This window comes from Micropterus salmoides, unplaced genomic scaffold, assembly GCF_014851395.1.
Source record: "Micropterus salmoides isolate LMB-PRFRI ecotype aquatic unplaced genomic scaffold, ASM1485139v1 Ms_hic_scaffold_19, whole genome shotgun sequence".
In the NCBI taxonomy this organism is placed as follows: domain Eukaryota; kingdom Metazoa; phylum Chordata; class Actinopteri; order Centrarchiformes; family Centrarchidae; genus Micropterus; species Micropterus salmoides.
In genome coordinates, this window is record NW_024041039.1 from 9,460,378 (window position 1) to 9,476,502 (window position 16,125).

A 16,125-nucleotide genomic window follows, 5' to 3' on the forward strand; every position below is an offset into this window, starting at 1 on the left:
CGTGTGGGCCTACAGCCTATGTCATGGTTAATTTGCCTAATCTTCGCAGGTCTTTAGACCACGTGGAAACGCACAAAACGTGGGCTGAATGAACTTTTTAGTTCCTTGAAAAGAGATCTGGTGCCTTAAAAATCCCGGGTACTTTTGGTCGAAACGCGGCTCAAGTGTTGGCATCTAAATATCCATTAAAAAAATATTTAAAACATTTCTGACCCAAAAGCCACCTTGAGCAGACATTTTCTCAGACCAGACGGCAGCTGTATTATTTAAATATTAAGTTTAATTATTAAAGTGCACGTAAAAAAGAATTATTCCAGAGCTTTGTCACTGCAGTCCAAATACTGCCAATATTCAAAATAAAAGTAAAAAAAAAAATAATATGAAAATGGTTCACAGACAAACCCATTGACACTATGGCACAATCAAATCGCTGCTTGATTCATTTAACAAATTAGCCTCTGAGATGAATACATTTCTGTTTCAACGACATTCTCTGAGAAAAAACAATACATTCAACATTTATATCATCATCAGCCACTTTGAAAATGATCAATACATCTTCTGATGATGAAACGCAGCCCAGACTCTGAAATTCTCCACTCACTCATTCCTCAGCCGACTGAGCCCGCCTCGGAGTGCTGCTGGCTGGCTGAACCACAATTGGTACATTTTACCTGGAGGTGTGAAAAAATAAAAAATAAAGACAGCTACAGTTTTTATACTTTTATTTATTTCTCAGAAGCAGCAGAGCTGCTTGCTTCACATGAAAAAAAGAAGAACCTTGTTTATATCAACAGAGATTTGTTTTTCAAATGGAGAGCAAAAAATATTAGTTTAAACTGAGATGAGCTGACATTTTTTACAGCACTTCAAGCAAAACTGACTACCTGATTAATGGAAAGAAATGATAAATTAATCACTCATGAAAGAATGTTAGTTGCAGCCCTAAACACAGCGGCATCCACCATAATGCACCAAGTTAGACACTATTTAAGGACCACTTGTTTTATCTTTATTTCACTATGTATTTGTCACCATATAATGTGTGTGTGTGTTTGTGTACCACTACACTCTCCACTCATGGTGTCTCATTGGAAGGCTCCTAAACATGATAAATGCATTTCTCTGTTTAATATTAGCTGCAAATTAAATACCTTTGGATGGATATTTTCTTGATTATTTTTAATTTAGTCTATAAAATGTCGACAGTAGTAAACAGGTCTTCCCAGGTGACATCAATGTCTTATTTTGTCCGATCAAAAGTCCAAAACAATCAGAGGACTAAAACGCCAGAAAATATATACAGTTGAAAAGTTGGAACCAGTGAATCTTTGGCATATTTTAAGATATTTTGTGGAAACTTTATAGACAAAGAAATTAATGGAAAGAATTATATACAATGATTGATGAAAATCTTTGTAGTGCAGCCCTACTAGATAAAACAACGGAACATAAAAGCCTAGAAAAATAAAGTTAAATTTTAAAAAGAGAATATAGTTGATTCGTGTGCTGAAACAAACAATAGCTTAAGATAGAATAAGCTGCACAAAAGACTTAAATCAATAGCTGTTGCACATTTTTGTTTTTAGTAGCTTCCATAAAGTGACGTCACTCAGATCAGTGGTTCTCAAACATTTTGATGTGAACCTAACACCATGCAAGAGTAACGCTACTGTATGCATATGGTTTATAACATGACAGAAAATGCGGTGTAAAAAGGTTGATAACATTTGTATAGTAGAAATATGCCTTTTTCCTAATTCAGATAAATCATGAGTAAATCACTCACTTCTGAAATGATCTCCCAAATCCAAACTCCCAGATTGGGAACCACTGCTCTTGATATTTAGCATTTTAGTATACCATTTAAACATTGTCAACAGTGATAAGTGTAAGCAAGCAAAGATATGAACAAATAATAACGGTCATCCTGGACTTGTAGAAAGGTATTAATACAGTTAAGTAAAATGTTAGTACATGATTTGTCCAATACACAGCTCTAGGTCAGTGGTTTTAGAAGCCAAAACATGAACTCCTCCACGGTGAAACACTTCAAATTGTGACAGATAAGTAAAGCAGCGCAGTGCAGCAGTCAGTGTGGCAGTGAGTGTATATTACTATTAGATTACAGCAATGCATCTTATTTATAAGATCGTGATACGTTTGTAGCGTCCTGTGAAAACCACGTATCATTAAGAAGTCAACTTTTCATGAGCTCAGAAACCTTCAACATAACCAAATCTGGAGATACATAGTTTTCACTGGGCAGGAAGGGGGTGAAAAAACTAGTAACTAAAGCTGTCAGTCACATGTAATGCAGTAAAAAGTACAATATTTGCTTTCAGTTGCATCCTGGATTTGTAGGAAGGTATTAATGCAACTAAGTAAAATGTTAGTATGTGATTTGGAAAACACACAGTGCACGCTGGTGTTAGAAGCCAAAACATGAACTCCTCCACGGTGAAACACTTCAAGTTGTGACAGATAAGTCAAGCAACGCAGAGCAGCAGTAAGCTAAGACTTTACTTGAAGAGGTGACAACTTTACCTGATATGTCAGTGGCGGCACTAGCGCTTGGCTGAATAATTATTACATCGTCTCCTGCTGTGAAAGACAATTTAACACTGAGCAAACCCACGCATGTTTTTCCACAAACAAAATGACTCAACTCACTGTCGTGGCTAGAAACACAAAAAGGACGCTCTACATTGCTATGACCACAGAGACACAACATTTAAGGGAATCGTTCGACATTTGGGGAAATATGCTTGTTCACTTTCTTTCTGAGAATTAGAGGAGAAGATCAACACCATTCCCATATCTGAATGTTAATTATGAAGATGGTTGATTAGCTTATCTTAGCATAACGACTGAAAATAGGAGGAATAAGCTAGCCTGCCACAGGTAACAAAAATCCAGCTGCCGAACCTCCAAAGCTCAGTGATGAACATGTTCAGCAAAGGTTTCTCCTCCACCTCATCAATATTATTGCTATCATTGTTATTACTATATTACTGATATTTGTATTATTACCACTAACAATACTATTATTTTACATCTCTATGTAAAACTTGCATTGTGCTACTATGTGTTTTCTTTCCGTCCACCCATTCTTGAGTTTAGGTTCTGCTCGAGGTTTCTGCCTGTTAAAAATGAGCTTTTCATTGTTCTGCTTGCTCAAGGTGCAAATTGTCGGGTCTCTGTAAATAATATTACAGAGAGTATGGTCTAGATCTGCTCTATAGGAAAAGTAAAATGAGATAAGTTCTGTAATGATTTAGAGCTTTATAAATAAATTATATTGAATTATCTTGCTTGTTTAATCCTTACAAAAACTTAAATTTCAAAAACAACAATTTGTGGATTTGTGAGGGGCTGTGAGCTGGACAGGAGCAGTGACCATCTTTTCTCCTGTTTCCAGACATTATGCCAACCTGAGCTAACTTTATATTTAGGGTACAGACGTGAGAGTATTGATCTCCTAATCTAACTCTAGAGCAAGAAAGTGAATACACATACTTCCCATCCCCATCAGGATTCATTGTTCACTATAAGGGCTCTCTGACCAAACATCAACGCTGAAAAACCACAAAGTAAGTTGCCATTCAGAAATCCTGCAACTTACATTTGTCCCCAAAATGTCCATCTTTATTCACTTTCCAACAAAGTGTTATTTCCATTACTAATCACATTAGACATTTAATTCAGTTAAAGGGCACTACAGAAGTACTTACACCCATATTTTACTGCCTCAAAAGCATTTCCTAATTTGGACAATGGATGCATCCAATTAACAATAATGAAATTTTCTTGTCATGCAACGACTCCTGTTTCCAGATGAAAATGTATTAGTAAACCACAAACTGATGAAGCTTTGCTGTAAAATAATCACAAACTACTGTGTAAATGTGAACATGCTGTGTACAGTTTACCGACGTCTCATTAAAGATTTTTTAGTTCAATTTCAAGCACTTTGTCCCAGTTATTTAGGGCCACCAATGTTGAATGTTGCCTTCTGCTGCTTAAACACCTCCACTTCAATTTATATTTAAACAAAGCAAGTATTCACTGTAAAATACTACTAATAGAATATTTTAAATGAATGATTATGCCATTGTGATGTTGTTTTGGCTTGAATCAGATTGTCCTGAATTATGTATTAGACTGCCAATCCTGGATTTCACCAAGACAGATTTTGAATTACTAAACCAACAGAAAATAAACAGCTATTAGCTTTAGTTTAACTTACTCTTACTCCTGATGTGAACAGACATCAGCTAGAAAATGTAACATGTCATTTTAATTCACAGGAAAATATTTTTTTTAATTCTGTACACTGACGTGAATCCAAAAGAACAAAGTCCCTCACCTGCATCCTGTTCTCTGATCTCTGCCTCTAGGTCCTCGGGGTCCATATGAGTGAAATCTTGTCCTTCTTTTGACGTTGCGCACGCTCCACAGCAGAAACAGCAGCAGCAGAAACAGCAGCAGCAGGTGAAAATACTGCAGCACACAAGAAGTGCCTGAAAGAGAAGGGAATTTATTTCAGAATATATGTGATCTGTATGCCAACATTTACTACACCTACCAAAATACAATACTGAACAACATGAATGCACTTTCTCAAGAATTTATGACAATCCTTGGCAAACACAATTCCACATGACTTCAAGCTCAATTCCACGTCTTAACACACAATTACTAAACAACTGAAGTAAAATTTTATTCAGACATTTGCTCAAGGCTAATTCATTGTATGCGAAAACCGTGGCAATAAACCTGATTCTGAATTTTCACCTGTTGCACACATTTAGTTTCTGAAATCACATCCTCTCACCTTGAACCAGCACTTGGACATGAGGGCGTATACTCTGGCGTCATCGTTACCAAACTGCTCCGACATGTAGAGCCCCATGGATCCATACTCGTTGTAGATCTTCCGTTTGTTCTCATCACTGAGGATGGAGTTGGCGTTGTTGATCACTTTGAATTTCTCAGCAGCTTCTGGGTTGTCTGGGTTTTTATCAGGATGATGCCTCAATGCCAGTTTCCTGCAAACGAGGGAGTGAGGGTTTGAAATATGCAGTTAACTTTGAAGCTATTCCACCAGGTGTTAAAGGGTTGCTCTCATCCACAAATAAAGATTTTACCCACCCATTTATACATTGGGAATACAGTTCCCATTTTAAGTACAAAAACTAACAATAAATGTAAACGGCTATAATCAGTAAACATGCGCCATTATTTTATTGAAATATGAAATTTGGTCTAGAATTTTGTTTACTCTGAACAAATAAGGAAGGAGAAGCTGTTCTGAAAACTGTAAGTCCCTTATTTTGAGACTACACTGTTAGTCCAACTTTTTGGTATGGCCTTAATAAATCACATCTGAACAACAACTTCACAACTTAGAAGCTTAATTCAAATTGAATGTACTTTTCATTGAATCTGGCCTTTAAACTAATGAGATCTACGTCAATAAGTTTTCTTTTCTTTTTAATTCCAAATATATTGCAGCAAAACCCAAAGCTTAGGAACTCTGAATATTGATAACATCAGCTGCTGGGTGGTTTCTTCGAACAAAAAGCATGAAGCTATTCCAGTTAGACTTGTAATGGAGCCTTACAAGTCCCCTCTCTCGCCAACGCACATTTCTACCTAATGATGACATTTCCAAGTTTAGATATTGTTGCACCATTAGTGCTGAATTGATAGTGAACTAAATTACAAGTCAACTGACTTAAATTAACTTAATTAAAAAGCTTTTCAGTCCTTTGTCGAGAAAATGCCTCGTTACAGCTTCTCCAGAGTGAACATTTTACTGTGTTTTATATCCAGGTCTGAAATGAGGTCAACAAGATCAAATCTACTGTACTGTTTGTAGGAATTTGGGGGTTTTGATCATCTTGAGAAGAGTTCACAATCTGTAAAGTTACATACCGTAACACTTCAATTAAAAGCCTAGTCCAAATTAGATGCCTGCCCCTTTTACTGGCCCAGTGTGGCTACACATTTTTATAGAAGTTCTATGGATGTATAAAACTTGTCCAGCGGGTCACCTGCTTGAGCTAGTTCTAAGCTGCTTAGGTCATACATACTAATAACAAATGTTTAAACTTTTGTCAATATGGACATGCTACACATAATAAGATCAGTTAGATTCTCCACAATTCAACTATTTAGTCCATTTTTTACGGAAACAATGAACACCAATGTATTATTCATTCAGATTTACCGGCATGGCAAAGAAAGGCCTGTCCCATTCAGACACAAGAGTTCACGCCTGGGCTATTAATTTAAGTTTTGTGGTACACATTACACAGAGTGGGTTTTGGCAGGTTCTAAGCTGGTGTTTAAATGTGTTTTCCTACAGAAAGAGTCAAGTTACGTAAATGTATTTAGTATTACTCTATCCAGAATTACTGTATATGTGGCAGTGTGGAGGATAAAACTAAATAAACTGAACAGTAAGTCAATTAATAAAATGAAAATACTACGTCACAAAAGTTATCGGTGGAGTTGGTGGCACCTCTGGAGATTTTCCACGGACCTTATATCTAAATCCAGGCTACGGTCCTGTTTGTATCATTGTGAACTGAACATCTTTGGGTTTTAAACTGCTTGTCAATCAAAACAAGCAACTTAAATATATCACCCTTTCTGACATGTTACAGACCAAATTAATAAATCAACTAATGGAAGAACATGTACTTACGACTTAGCCTAATATGTAATAAATTTGCTCAACTCTAAATGGACAGATTAATTGATCTTTATGAACACACCTGTATGCCTTTTTTATTTCTTCTGGAGATGCTCCTTTCTCCAGGCCCAGGACTTTGTACAGGCTTTCTCCTGCTGTTGACATCTTACGCTGTATGTTTGGGTCCTCCATGTTTCAGGATTTGGCGGCTGTGACATAAAAAAACGCAAATACTTCCTAGTATCACTTCCTGAGTAACGTTACAGATAACAGATAAGTAACAGCTCGTAAATTCGGTGGAAGTGGTTAAGTAAACAACTATAAACGTGACATAAAGCCGGCTTTAAGTCCATACAGCCCATAATACTAACCGCGTAACTACTGTCTGTTTGTTAAGAAGAAAATACACATATTGTATATATATTTAACTGGGTTTGTTTGGATAAACGTTTCCTCAGTTCATGTTAAACCCTGCGGGGTAACAAGACAAACTGCTAACTGACTTAGCTAACTTTAGCCGGGCTGCAAGACAAAGTTAAATCTTACGTACTGGATTAATTAATGTCGTTGTTTTTGGTCGAATCATAGAGTCCGAAGTGTGTCTGTTGGCTGTCTTAAAGTTTGTTCCATGAAATACAGTTGGTTTCTTCTGTTGAAACTTATTTCATCATGAATCTGGGAAAACTCTTCAGAGGAGCCGCAGCGGTGAATCAGGAAGTTTGAACAGGAAGGAATCCTCATACGTCATTGATGAGTTTGCGCGCGCAGCTGCGTTTCAAACAAGCAGGATGTATTTTAATAATGAATAATTAAATAAAGGAGTAAGGTTATGTGTATCATAGTATTACTGCATATTTTTTCTGTTTCAATGTACAATTTTTTGTTTAAGTATTGCTAATTCTTACATCACTAATAACTTATTACTAATTATAACTATAGGCCTATCTGCTAATCAAAGGTGGAAGAAGCATAGGTGTCATTTGCACTGAGGACGCTGCGGACACGTCCCCACCCATTTTTGAAAGCATTTGTTAAAAAAAATAAATGTTCTGAAAAAAAGATTGCAACAAGAAAAATTACTGATAACTACATTATATTCCATTTTTATATTTTGAATTGTCACCTGCTATCTGAATTTTGTGTTTCCCTTTATATTAATAAAGACATTTTAACTATGAATTGATAAAGAAAGTCTTTAGGGGATTATCCACAGGCCCCCACTGTTTATATATATATTCCTTAAAATAGTGTTAAAATATCACCTCGTCTTCTTCTCATGAACCCAACACTCCTCACAGCTTGTGAGCTAAGTGCATTGTCATACTCCTAAGTGGAGCCCTATGTCCCCAGCACCTTTCAACACAAAGTGGCGCCCTTGGGCACAAGTATTTAAATGCCCTACTTAAGTAAAATTAGTAACACTACAGTATAAAATTCTCCATTACAACAAAAGTAAAAGTCCTAGATTCAAAATCCCCAAAATCACAGAAGTATATTCAACTAAATGTACTTAAAGTATCAAAAGTAGCCGTTATGCCAAATGGCCCCATTCATGATGGCCTACACTCTGTGGCCACCATATTAGGAACACAGTTTATTGCAATCCAATAAAACCTTTCTGCTTTTGCTTTTAAGAGGTTAAAACACAGATTTCAATATTCTGTTTGCATCTTGGATTCATGGCTACAGAAGCATTTGGCTGAAGGTAGAAGCTGGAATAAAATTGCTGGGTGATGAGCATCCTTCACACTAATAATAATAATAATTAACTTTAGTTGCCACATACAATTATACACAGAACAATGCATGTGAAATTCATTCTCTGCATTTAACCTATCCTAATTAGGAGCGGTGGGCAGCCATTTTGCACCTTCTGGTGTCCTACAGACTGGGGAGTGTAGATCATTCTGTAATATTTTGCTAGTGTGCCTTTATTAAATTAGTCAATTTACGTTTGATTATGTTAGATAAGGGGAAAAAGCCCTGCTTTTACCACACATTTATTTCAAGGGTTTTCTATGTAATAGTATTTTGTCTGATATTTGTGAAGAGGAAAGTCACTGTGGTTTGGAAAGATTTACAGCACCTCTCTTTAATCTCCAGCATGAACACAATACTGTTAATGAACATTTCGTAATCCTGTGTCAATTATCCCTATTTTGACTCTACAGAAGTAACAGCACTGTAAAGAAAATCATCTTCAGACTATTGGTGGATAAAGCATATTTAAGATCAACATTTGTGTAAAACAAATAACACTGTTGGAAGATTCCTTGACATGAATGTACGTTTCTGTTAATATTTCTGCAACTGTTTATCACTGAGTTTCCTGATTCTGTGGAATCACATTAATGATAATCTTCCCCATGTTCTTGTTGGCCTCCATGTGCCTGTGAGCTTCTGCAATGTCCTCCAGGTTGAATGTGCTGTCAATCACTGGCCTCAAGGAGGCTGGCTGGTCTGAGAAATACGGTAACACTCTGCGAGAGAAATCCTCCACCAGGTCGGCTTTGTACTGTGAAGGGGAAATTCAAAGCGGTTTCAAAGTGTGAAAACGAACATGCAAATTGCCTCATTTTGGAAAACCAGACAGAGTGAACAAGGAAGTTCAGCACTGTTGAATTTTCACTTCCCGAGACTCAGCATGTTCACATGCAGAGATGGAGAAACACAGCTGGTGTGTCATTTCTGTTTGGTTTGAATTCTCACCTGAAGGCTGCGAGAGCGGAGGAGGCTGGTGAGCAAGTGGCCTCGCTTGGAGAGCAGTTTGCCTAGCAGGTCTCCCTCTACTGTCCTGCCTCCCATCGTGCCGTACAGCACCCACTTGCCATCGGTGGCTAAGGAGCTCACATTTTGCTCCCAGTTACGCCCACCGATGCAGTCAAGGATGACATTTGCCCCCCTGCCTGTGAAATTACAGTTATTAGTTATACAACGTAACTTGCCAGTTGCCAGGAAATATTTAATCTGCAGCCTCGAATTTGACCCTAACCTCCAAGTGGATCACACTTTTTCTTCTTTGTTTTAGTTCATCAGCAGTGATATAGCCATCTATTAAAAGTTATTATACGTTATCTGTGTGTGTGTACATTTTTAGTTATTTACTACACATAAAAGCACGAGTGATGATATTCTAAATTGTCAACAAGTCCCATGAAAAGAACAAAACCTACTATGATTTGAGCCTGAACATGTGTTGTGTGTGTATCCGAAGCCCGGCAGATGTTATTTCTCTATTTTGTCATTGAGCTCCATTGTTGCCCAAAAACAATTAAAAACTGTTGCACTGGCTTACCTGTTCCCTCATTACCATGCAGGCACACACTAGTTTATCTTGAGAGAATCTCACATGCACCATCCTGCTGCTGTAAATACAATAGTGCATCAAATGTGTATTCATCCCTGGCTGAAAATAGTCCCCAAAATGGATGTGTCAAAATGGATGTCATATTCTTGCTGCAAAACAAATCTACCTACAGGTAGAAATAAAGTAACCTAACCAACAAATGCAGTATTTACTCCTGCTTTAGTACTATAAAACTACAGTGTCCAGCTGTTTTAGGAAAATACTTAACCTTTTAAAAAATAATAACATATTTAATTTGTGACTTTGTGATTTTCAGTAGAAACAAATGGGCCACAGACAGGGAAGGGAGGTCAGAAAGACCAGAGATATGGACTTGGTGACAGTAAGAACTATATGGAATAATCCTTTAAATTTTAACAAGCTCTATTTAGATTTTTAAACATGTCTTTGCTCACCTGAATCCTCTGGTGTACATAAAGTGTTTTACATTTCCATTAACAAATGGTTTGGAACAAAGAGAAATGTAGTTATCATAAGCAGTGACTGCTACTATGACTGTGTGTATGAAAATCCAATGATAACACTTAGTTTGATAGATCACTAATAAGAACAATACAAACACATTACAGCAATGACTAATTAGCCCTGTAACCTGCGACACAGTGAACTGTCTATACCGCTACCCAATTCACCTCCTGTAAAGTTATGAACTCCCTGCACAAAGCTCTCCTCTTTGTAGTTAAACCCAGCTGCTGCTCCCAGATTCTCAGTCATCTTCAGCTTCTCTGGGCTCCCTGCAGTAACAATGGGCACGGCACCAAACAGACGAACCAGCTGAACAGCAGCCGTTCCAACTCCGCTGGCTCCAGCATGAGCCAACACTACCTCACCCTCCTTCACCTGAGCTGTGGCAGAGAAGACAGATTGCAAGATACAAGTGCAGAGTTCAATATTTTTAATTATAGGGTTCTTTGGGGTTGTATAAAATTAAGCGGAAACAAATAGAAAAAATGCTTCACCATCTTTAAATTTATTCTTCTGGATAAACTTGTAATTTTAGTTTAGTTTTAACTTGTTTAGAGCACCACATTTTATTTTTCCAGGAATTTAACAATTTAATAAGATATTATTATTACTATGAATTCTTTATATTTATGGATATTATTAAAACAAAAATACAAAGTGCTTCATGCATAAAATAAAAAAAACATAACTCCAATAAGATAAAAAGAATAGAAAAAAGAAATACACAGAGACAAGGATTATAAATAATGAGATGGTGGTACAGTAGTGTGTTGTTGCCACCAAGAAAACAAATATATGGATTATAATGATGCAGCAAGATAAATATATTATTATAAATAACAAACATGGTTGCTGTACCTATGAAAACTAGAAGCTGAAAAGCAGTGAGCCAGGCCTCCGGGATCGCAGCAGCCTGGCTGTGTGTCAAATTAGGGGGAATGGGCATAAGAAGCTCCTCAGGCACAGCAACATATTCTGCATATCCTCCTCCACAGAGCAAAGCCATGACCCTGTCGTCTGGCTTCCAGCCTCTTTTCACCACTGAGCCCAGAGTATCCACAGTACCAGCCACCTCCAGGCCTATGATGTCACTCTCACCTGGGGGAGGTGGGTACAGTCCTCGCCTCTATGGGGGAAAAAAATAAAGAATATGAGCCGAGATCGTTCCATAATCAGGACTTTACTATTTATGTACAAAACATGTTGACACATCACATGTAAGATAATCACATTTAGCAGAAAAACATATGTATATCAAGGAGATTATAGTGTACTTATCCTTTGCAAGAATGTATACTGTACTATACCTGCAGTAAGTCTGCCCTGTTGAGGGCAGTTGCATGAACTTTAATTAGAACTTCTCCATCTTTAGGTTGAGGTCTAGGGACAGTTCGCAGCAGCAAATTCTCTGGTCCTCCTGGTACGTCAACACACACTGCCCGCATCATCTTGGCAAAGCTAGAGCAACACTTGTTCCAGGCCGATAGGAGGAAGAAAAAAATGTTTAAAATCTATAATTTAGTCATGAAACAAATGCCTGACTTGGTAGTCTAAAGCTGGTTAACACATCATTAATTTAACCTATAGCCACGTTATAAAAGCTTTTCCTTTTGCTAACACTCACTGTCTGGTAGGTGTGTCCCAGTAAAAATCTTCCAGTGTGCAGGATGTGATGCATTTGATAGTCCCAGCAGAGGCAACTGTGATTTGATTGTAAAAGAAAAATAAGAAAAACTTGATAGGAAAAAAAAATTGTCATTGTCATTTCCCATCCATCTACCAGGTGCCCTAAGACTTTCCCTTATTTCCCAATCATCTGATTGCCCCATCCATCAACTGACCTGTTCCCATTTCTCTCATCCGCCCTGCAGTTACCCAATGTTCCCTGCCCACCTGCCCACACTACTCATCAGTCCTCCAGATATTTACCCAGCCCATTTTTTTCACTCCCTGTCAGTTTGTCTTAGTTGCATTGTATTTTTATGTTCATCTGTTACAATAATGTTCAATAAATCACTCAAGTCTTCCTGCTGGCCTCCTGTCAACATTTAGTCCTTTCCATCTTGCCAGCCTCCTGTACAACCTTGACAATATGAGTTTCGTTGTTGTTCATATGCCAACAAGAATCTATGTGATGTTAAAAATAAGTTAGTGTATCCTCTTTAAGCAGTGCCAATAAACTCAGAGGCAGGTATCTCCAACCCTGTAGGCACAAAAACTATCTGCATAGCTAAATATGGTTAAAAAAAAATACCATTACTATTACTTTATAATTTAAAAAGCATGTACCCATAGATGGAGACAAATTATGGGCCATTTGGTATTTCAGTACATGGAGCAGAGCTAAAACATGTAGCTAGCAAGCCCAGAGAGCTTAGCTGTGTAGTGAACACGGCTGTGAAGAATAACAAAACTATTTAGGAGAAGAAACAGAAAGAAGAAGGACTAAAAACACCACAAGAGGAAGTAAAAGAGAGAAGGGGACGCTGGTGTATAGAGTTCAGTAGTGAAATGACAGAGGGTCAGTGAAGTCCCACGATTACGTTATACGTAATGATCTGTTACGTTGAACGCCTGCGCTGTAGGTCAAAAGGTCAGGGTATGTTCTTGTGCATTAAGGAAAAAGTATGTTTGGTTAAAGCGTCGACAAGTTTGATAGTGTTATAAAGTTCGACTAGAAGAAAATACACACGTTAATAATATGCAGCGCGGGAGGGATCAGACAACCAGGTGGGCGGGTTTCTGGCATATGACCTGGCAGTTTAAAGGAATATACTGCACAATACTGTTTAAATTGTAATCATCAATAGGACCACTGAGGCCATGTCCTTAATTTAAAGCCAATATTATTCTTAAATGTGACTTTTCTGGCAAAACAAGTTAAATAAAAGTAAAATTAAAGGATTGGTCTTGTAACTAACTATAATTAATATTTAATCTTTTTCATTCAATCCTTTATTACATTTAATGTCAGCAAATTGTTCAAAATTACCATTACCTTTTGTGGAAAGTAGGCTAATGAAGTACATTTACTCAAGTACCGTACTTTAGTATAATTTTCAGGTGGTTGTACTTTATTTTAGTATTTCCGTTTTCTGCTACTTTATACTTCTGCTCCTCTATGGTTCAAAAGGAAATATGGTACTTTTTACTCCACTAGGCTAATTTGCAGAATCTGATTAATAATACACAATGTAATCCAAAAATTAAAATTCTAAATTATTAAAAGATAAATCTTCATTGATGGAGGGGAATCACAGGCTACCCATACAGCTCTTATAAAGTAAAATAATTTAAATTAGCGCCACCTTTTATATTTATTTAACTGCAACATTACAATGATGAACACATACATACATCAATAATTAAAATCAAATATAATAAACATTATTCTGAGTACTTTTACTACTTTCAGTATATTATGATGCAAATAGGCTACTCTTGTACTTTGATGCAAGTAAAATTGAAATGCACAACTTTTACTTTAGACGTGTGTATTGTAATGTATTTTTACACTGTGGGTATTGCTAGTTTGACTTAAATACAACATCTTTCAATATTTTCTGTTTGAATACTCTACTACTACCCATCATGCTATTTCTGTTAATACTGTACATATTATTTGAGATATTTCCTTCTTTATTATCATTTCTGTTCCTTGACATGCAAGCTGAGCAATTGTGAGAAAGGAATTTCCCCTCGAGGATCAATAAGTATTTCTGATTCTGAGTACTTCTTCACCTCTGGCCTTTACAAGCCCACATCAACTTCTTCAAATGTCTTGTTTTGCCCAGCCAGCAGTCTAAAACCTCAAAAGGTCAGTTTACTATGATAGAAGACAACCAGAAAATAATCACAGCATACACAGGCCTGATTAAAGGGTTAAAATGCAGTTCTGGTTCAACATATTCTTCTGAGACTCTCCCTTGTGTTTGTATGTGTAGTGGTTTACCATTACAGTTTATATATATAAATAAATAAATAAATAAATAAATAAGGCCTCCCCTGCTGTAAAAACATTATTATGATGGTTTAGGCAAATATTTTATATTTCATAATTACAACATAATTTTTTATCATAATAAAAATATTCCAGCACTTATCAGCACAACCTATAGTATAACATACAACTCACTTAACAGTGAAAATTCATGTGAGAAAGTAATTCTTTATTCATTCTTCCCCAAAGCACTAGACCTCCATAACATGAGACAAAACACGTGATGGAAGTACTTTTCACAAAGGGAGTCATTGTCATTGGTTAATTTGCACAAGTTGCGAGAAGCCCGGTGACTGCACACCACCTTGAAATTGAATCTCTAGGAAATGTGACAGTACACAATGACTAACAGCCCCAACCACTTTACTTAAATAATGTTCAATAAATCACTCAAGTCTTCCTGCTGGCCTCCTGTCAACATTTAGTCCTTTCCATCTTGCCAGCCTCCTGTACAACCTTGACAATATGAGTTTCGTTGTTGTTCATATGCCAACAAGAATCTATGTGATGTTAAAAATAAGTTAGTGTATCCTCTTTAAGCAGTGCCAATAAACTCAGAGGCAGGTATCTCCAACCCTGTAGGCACAAAAACTATCTGCATAGCTAAATATGGTTAAAAAAAATACCATTACTATTACTTTATAATTTAAAAAGCATGTACCCATAGATGGAGACAAATTATGGGCCATTTGGTATTTCAGTACATGGAGCAGAGCTAAAACATGTAGCTAGCAAGCCCAGAGAGCTTAGCTGTGTAGTGAACACGGGTGTGAAGAATAACAAAACTATTTAGGAGAAGAAACAGAAAGAAGAAGGACTAAAAACACCACAAGAGGAAGTAAAAGAGAGAAGGGGACGCTGGTGTTACAGAGTTCAGTAGTGAAATGACAGCGGGTCAGTGAAGTCCCACGATTACGTTATACGTAATGATCTGTTACGTTGAGCGCCTGCGCTGTAGGTCAAAAGGTCAGGGTATGTTCTTGTGCATTAAGGAAAAAGTATGTTTGGTTAAAGCGTCGACAAGTTTGATAGTGTTATAAAGTTCGACTAGAAGAAAATACACACGTTAATAATATAGCTGCCAATTTCACCGTGAATCGCTCTGTTATCTTTAATTTATGTTCAAGCATTAAAGGTAAATGTACTTACCAGCAGACGATGTCAACAGTGCATCAACTTTGAGATGAATGAATGAGGTTTTGTGCCATCTTCCAGACAAGAAGCTTAACTTTCGTCCAGCGCGGGAGGGATCAGACAACCAGGTGGGCGGGTTTCTGGCATATGACCTGGCAGTTTAAAGGAATATACTGCACAATACTGTTTAAATTGTAATCATCAATAGGACCACTGAGGCCATGTCCTTAATTTAAAGCCAATATTATTCTTAAATGTGACTTTTCTGGCAAAACAAGTTAAATAAAAGTAAAATTAAAGGATTGGTCTTGTAACTAACTATAATTAATATTTAATCTTTTTCATTCAATCCTTTATTACATTTAATGTCAGCAAATAGTTCAAAATTACCATTACCTTTTGTGGAAAGTAGGCTAATGAAGTACATTTACTCAAGTACCGTACTTTAGTATAATT

General features: G+C 36.9%; 2 protein-coding genes across 3 annotated transcripts; both read right to left on the reverse strand.

Annotated features, from left to right (window-relative positions):
- Positions 1–2,288: 2,288 nt before the first annotated feature.
- LOC119910966 (dnaJ homolog subfamily C member 5-like) lies at positions 2,289–7,443 on the reverse strand. Of its 2 annotated transcripts, none has more exons than XM_038729836.1 (5): positions 7,254–7,443; positions 6,786–6,912; positions 4,838–5,051; positions 4,370–4,523; positions 2,289–2,601 (listed from the first exon to the last, which is right to left on the reverse strand). In XM_038729836.1, exons 2-5 carry the CDS (start codon positions 6,893–6,895, stop codon positions 2,471–2,473), a joined length of 609 nt encoding a protein of 202 aa, XP_038585764.1. In that variant the 5' UTR covers positions 6,896–6,912; positions 7,254–7,443; the 3' UTR covers positions 2,289–2,470. The 2 variants fall into 2 exon arrangements, with proteins under 2 accessions (XP_038585764.1, XP_038585763.1); XM_038729835.1 differs by having other exon boundaries at positions 2,290–2,604.
- A 1,321-nt stretch (positions 7,444–8,764) lies between these two features.
- tp53i3 (tumor protein p53 inducible protein 3) lies at positions 8,765–15,813 on the reverse strand. Its single transcript, XM_038728362.1, has 7 exons — positions 15,685–15,813; positions 12,160–12,235; positions 11,843–12,016; positions 11,394–11,661; positions 10,703–10,915; positions 9,413–9,609; positions 8,765–9,218 (listed from the first exon to the last, which is right to left on the reverse strand). Exons 2-7 carry the CDS (start codon positions 12,211–12,213, stop codon positions 9,021–9,023), a joined length of 1,104 nt encoding a protein of 367 aa, XP_038584290.1. The 5' UTR covers positions 12,214–12,235; positions 15,685–15,813; the 3' UTR covers positions 8,765–9,020.
- Positions 15,814–16,125: the final 312 nt, after the last annotated feature.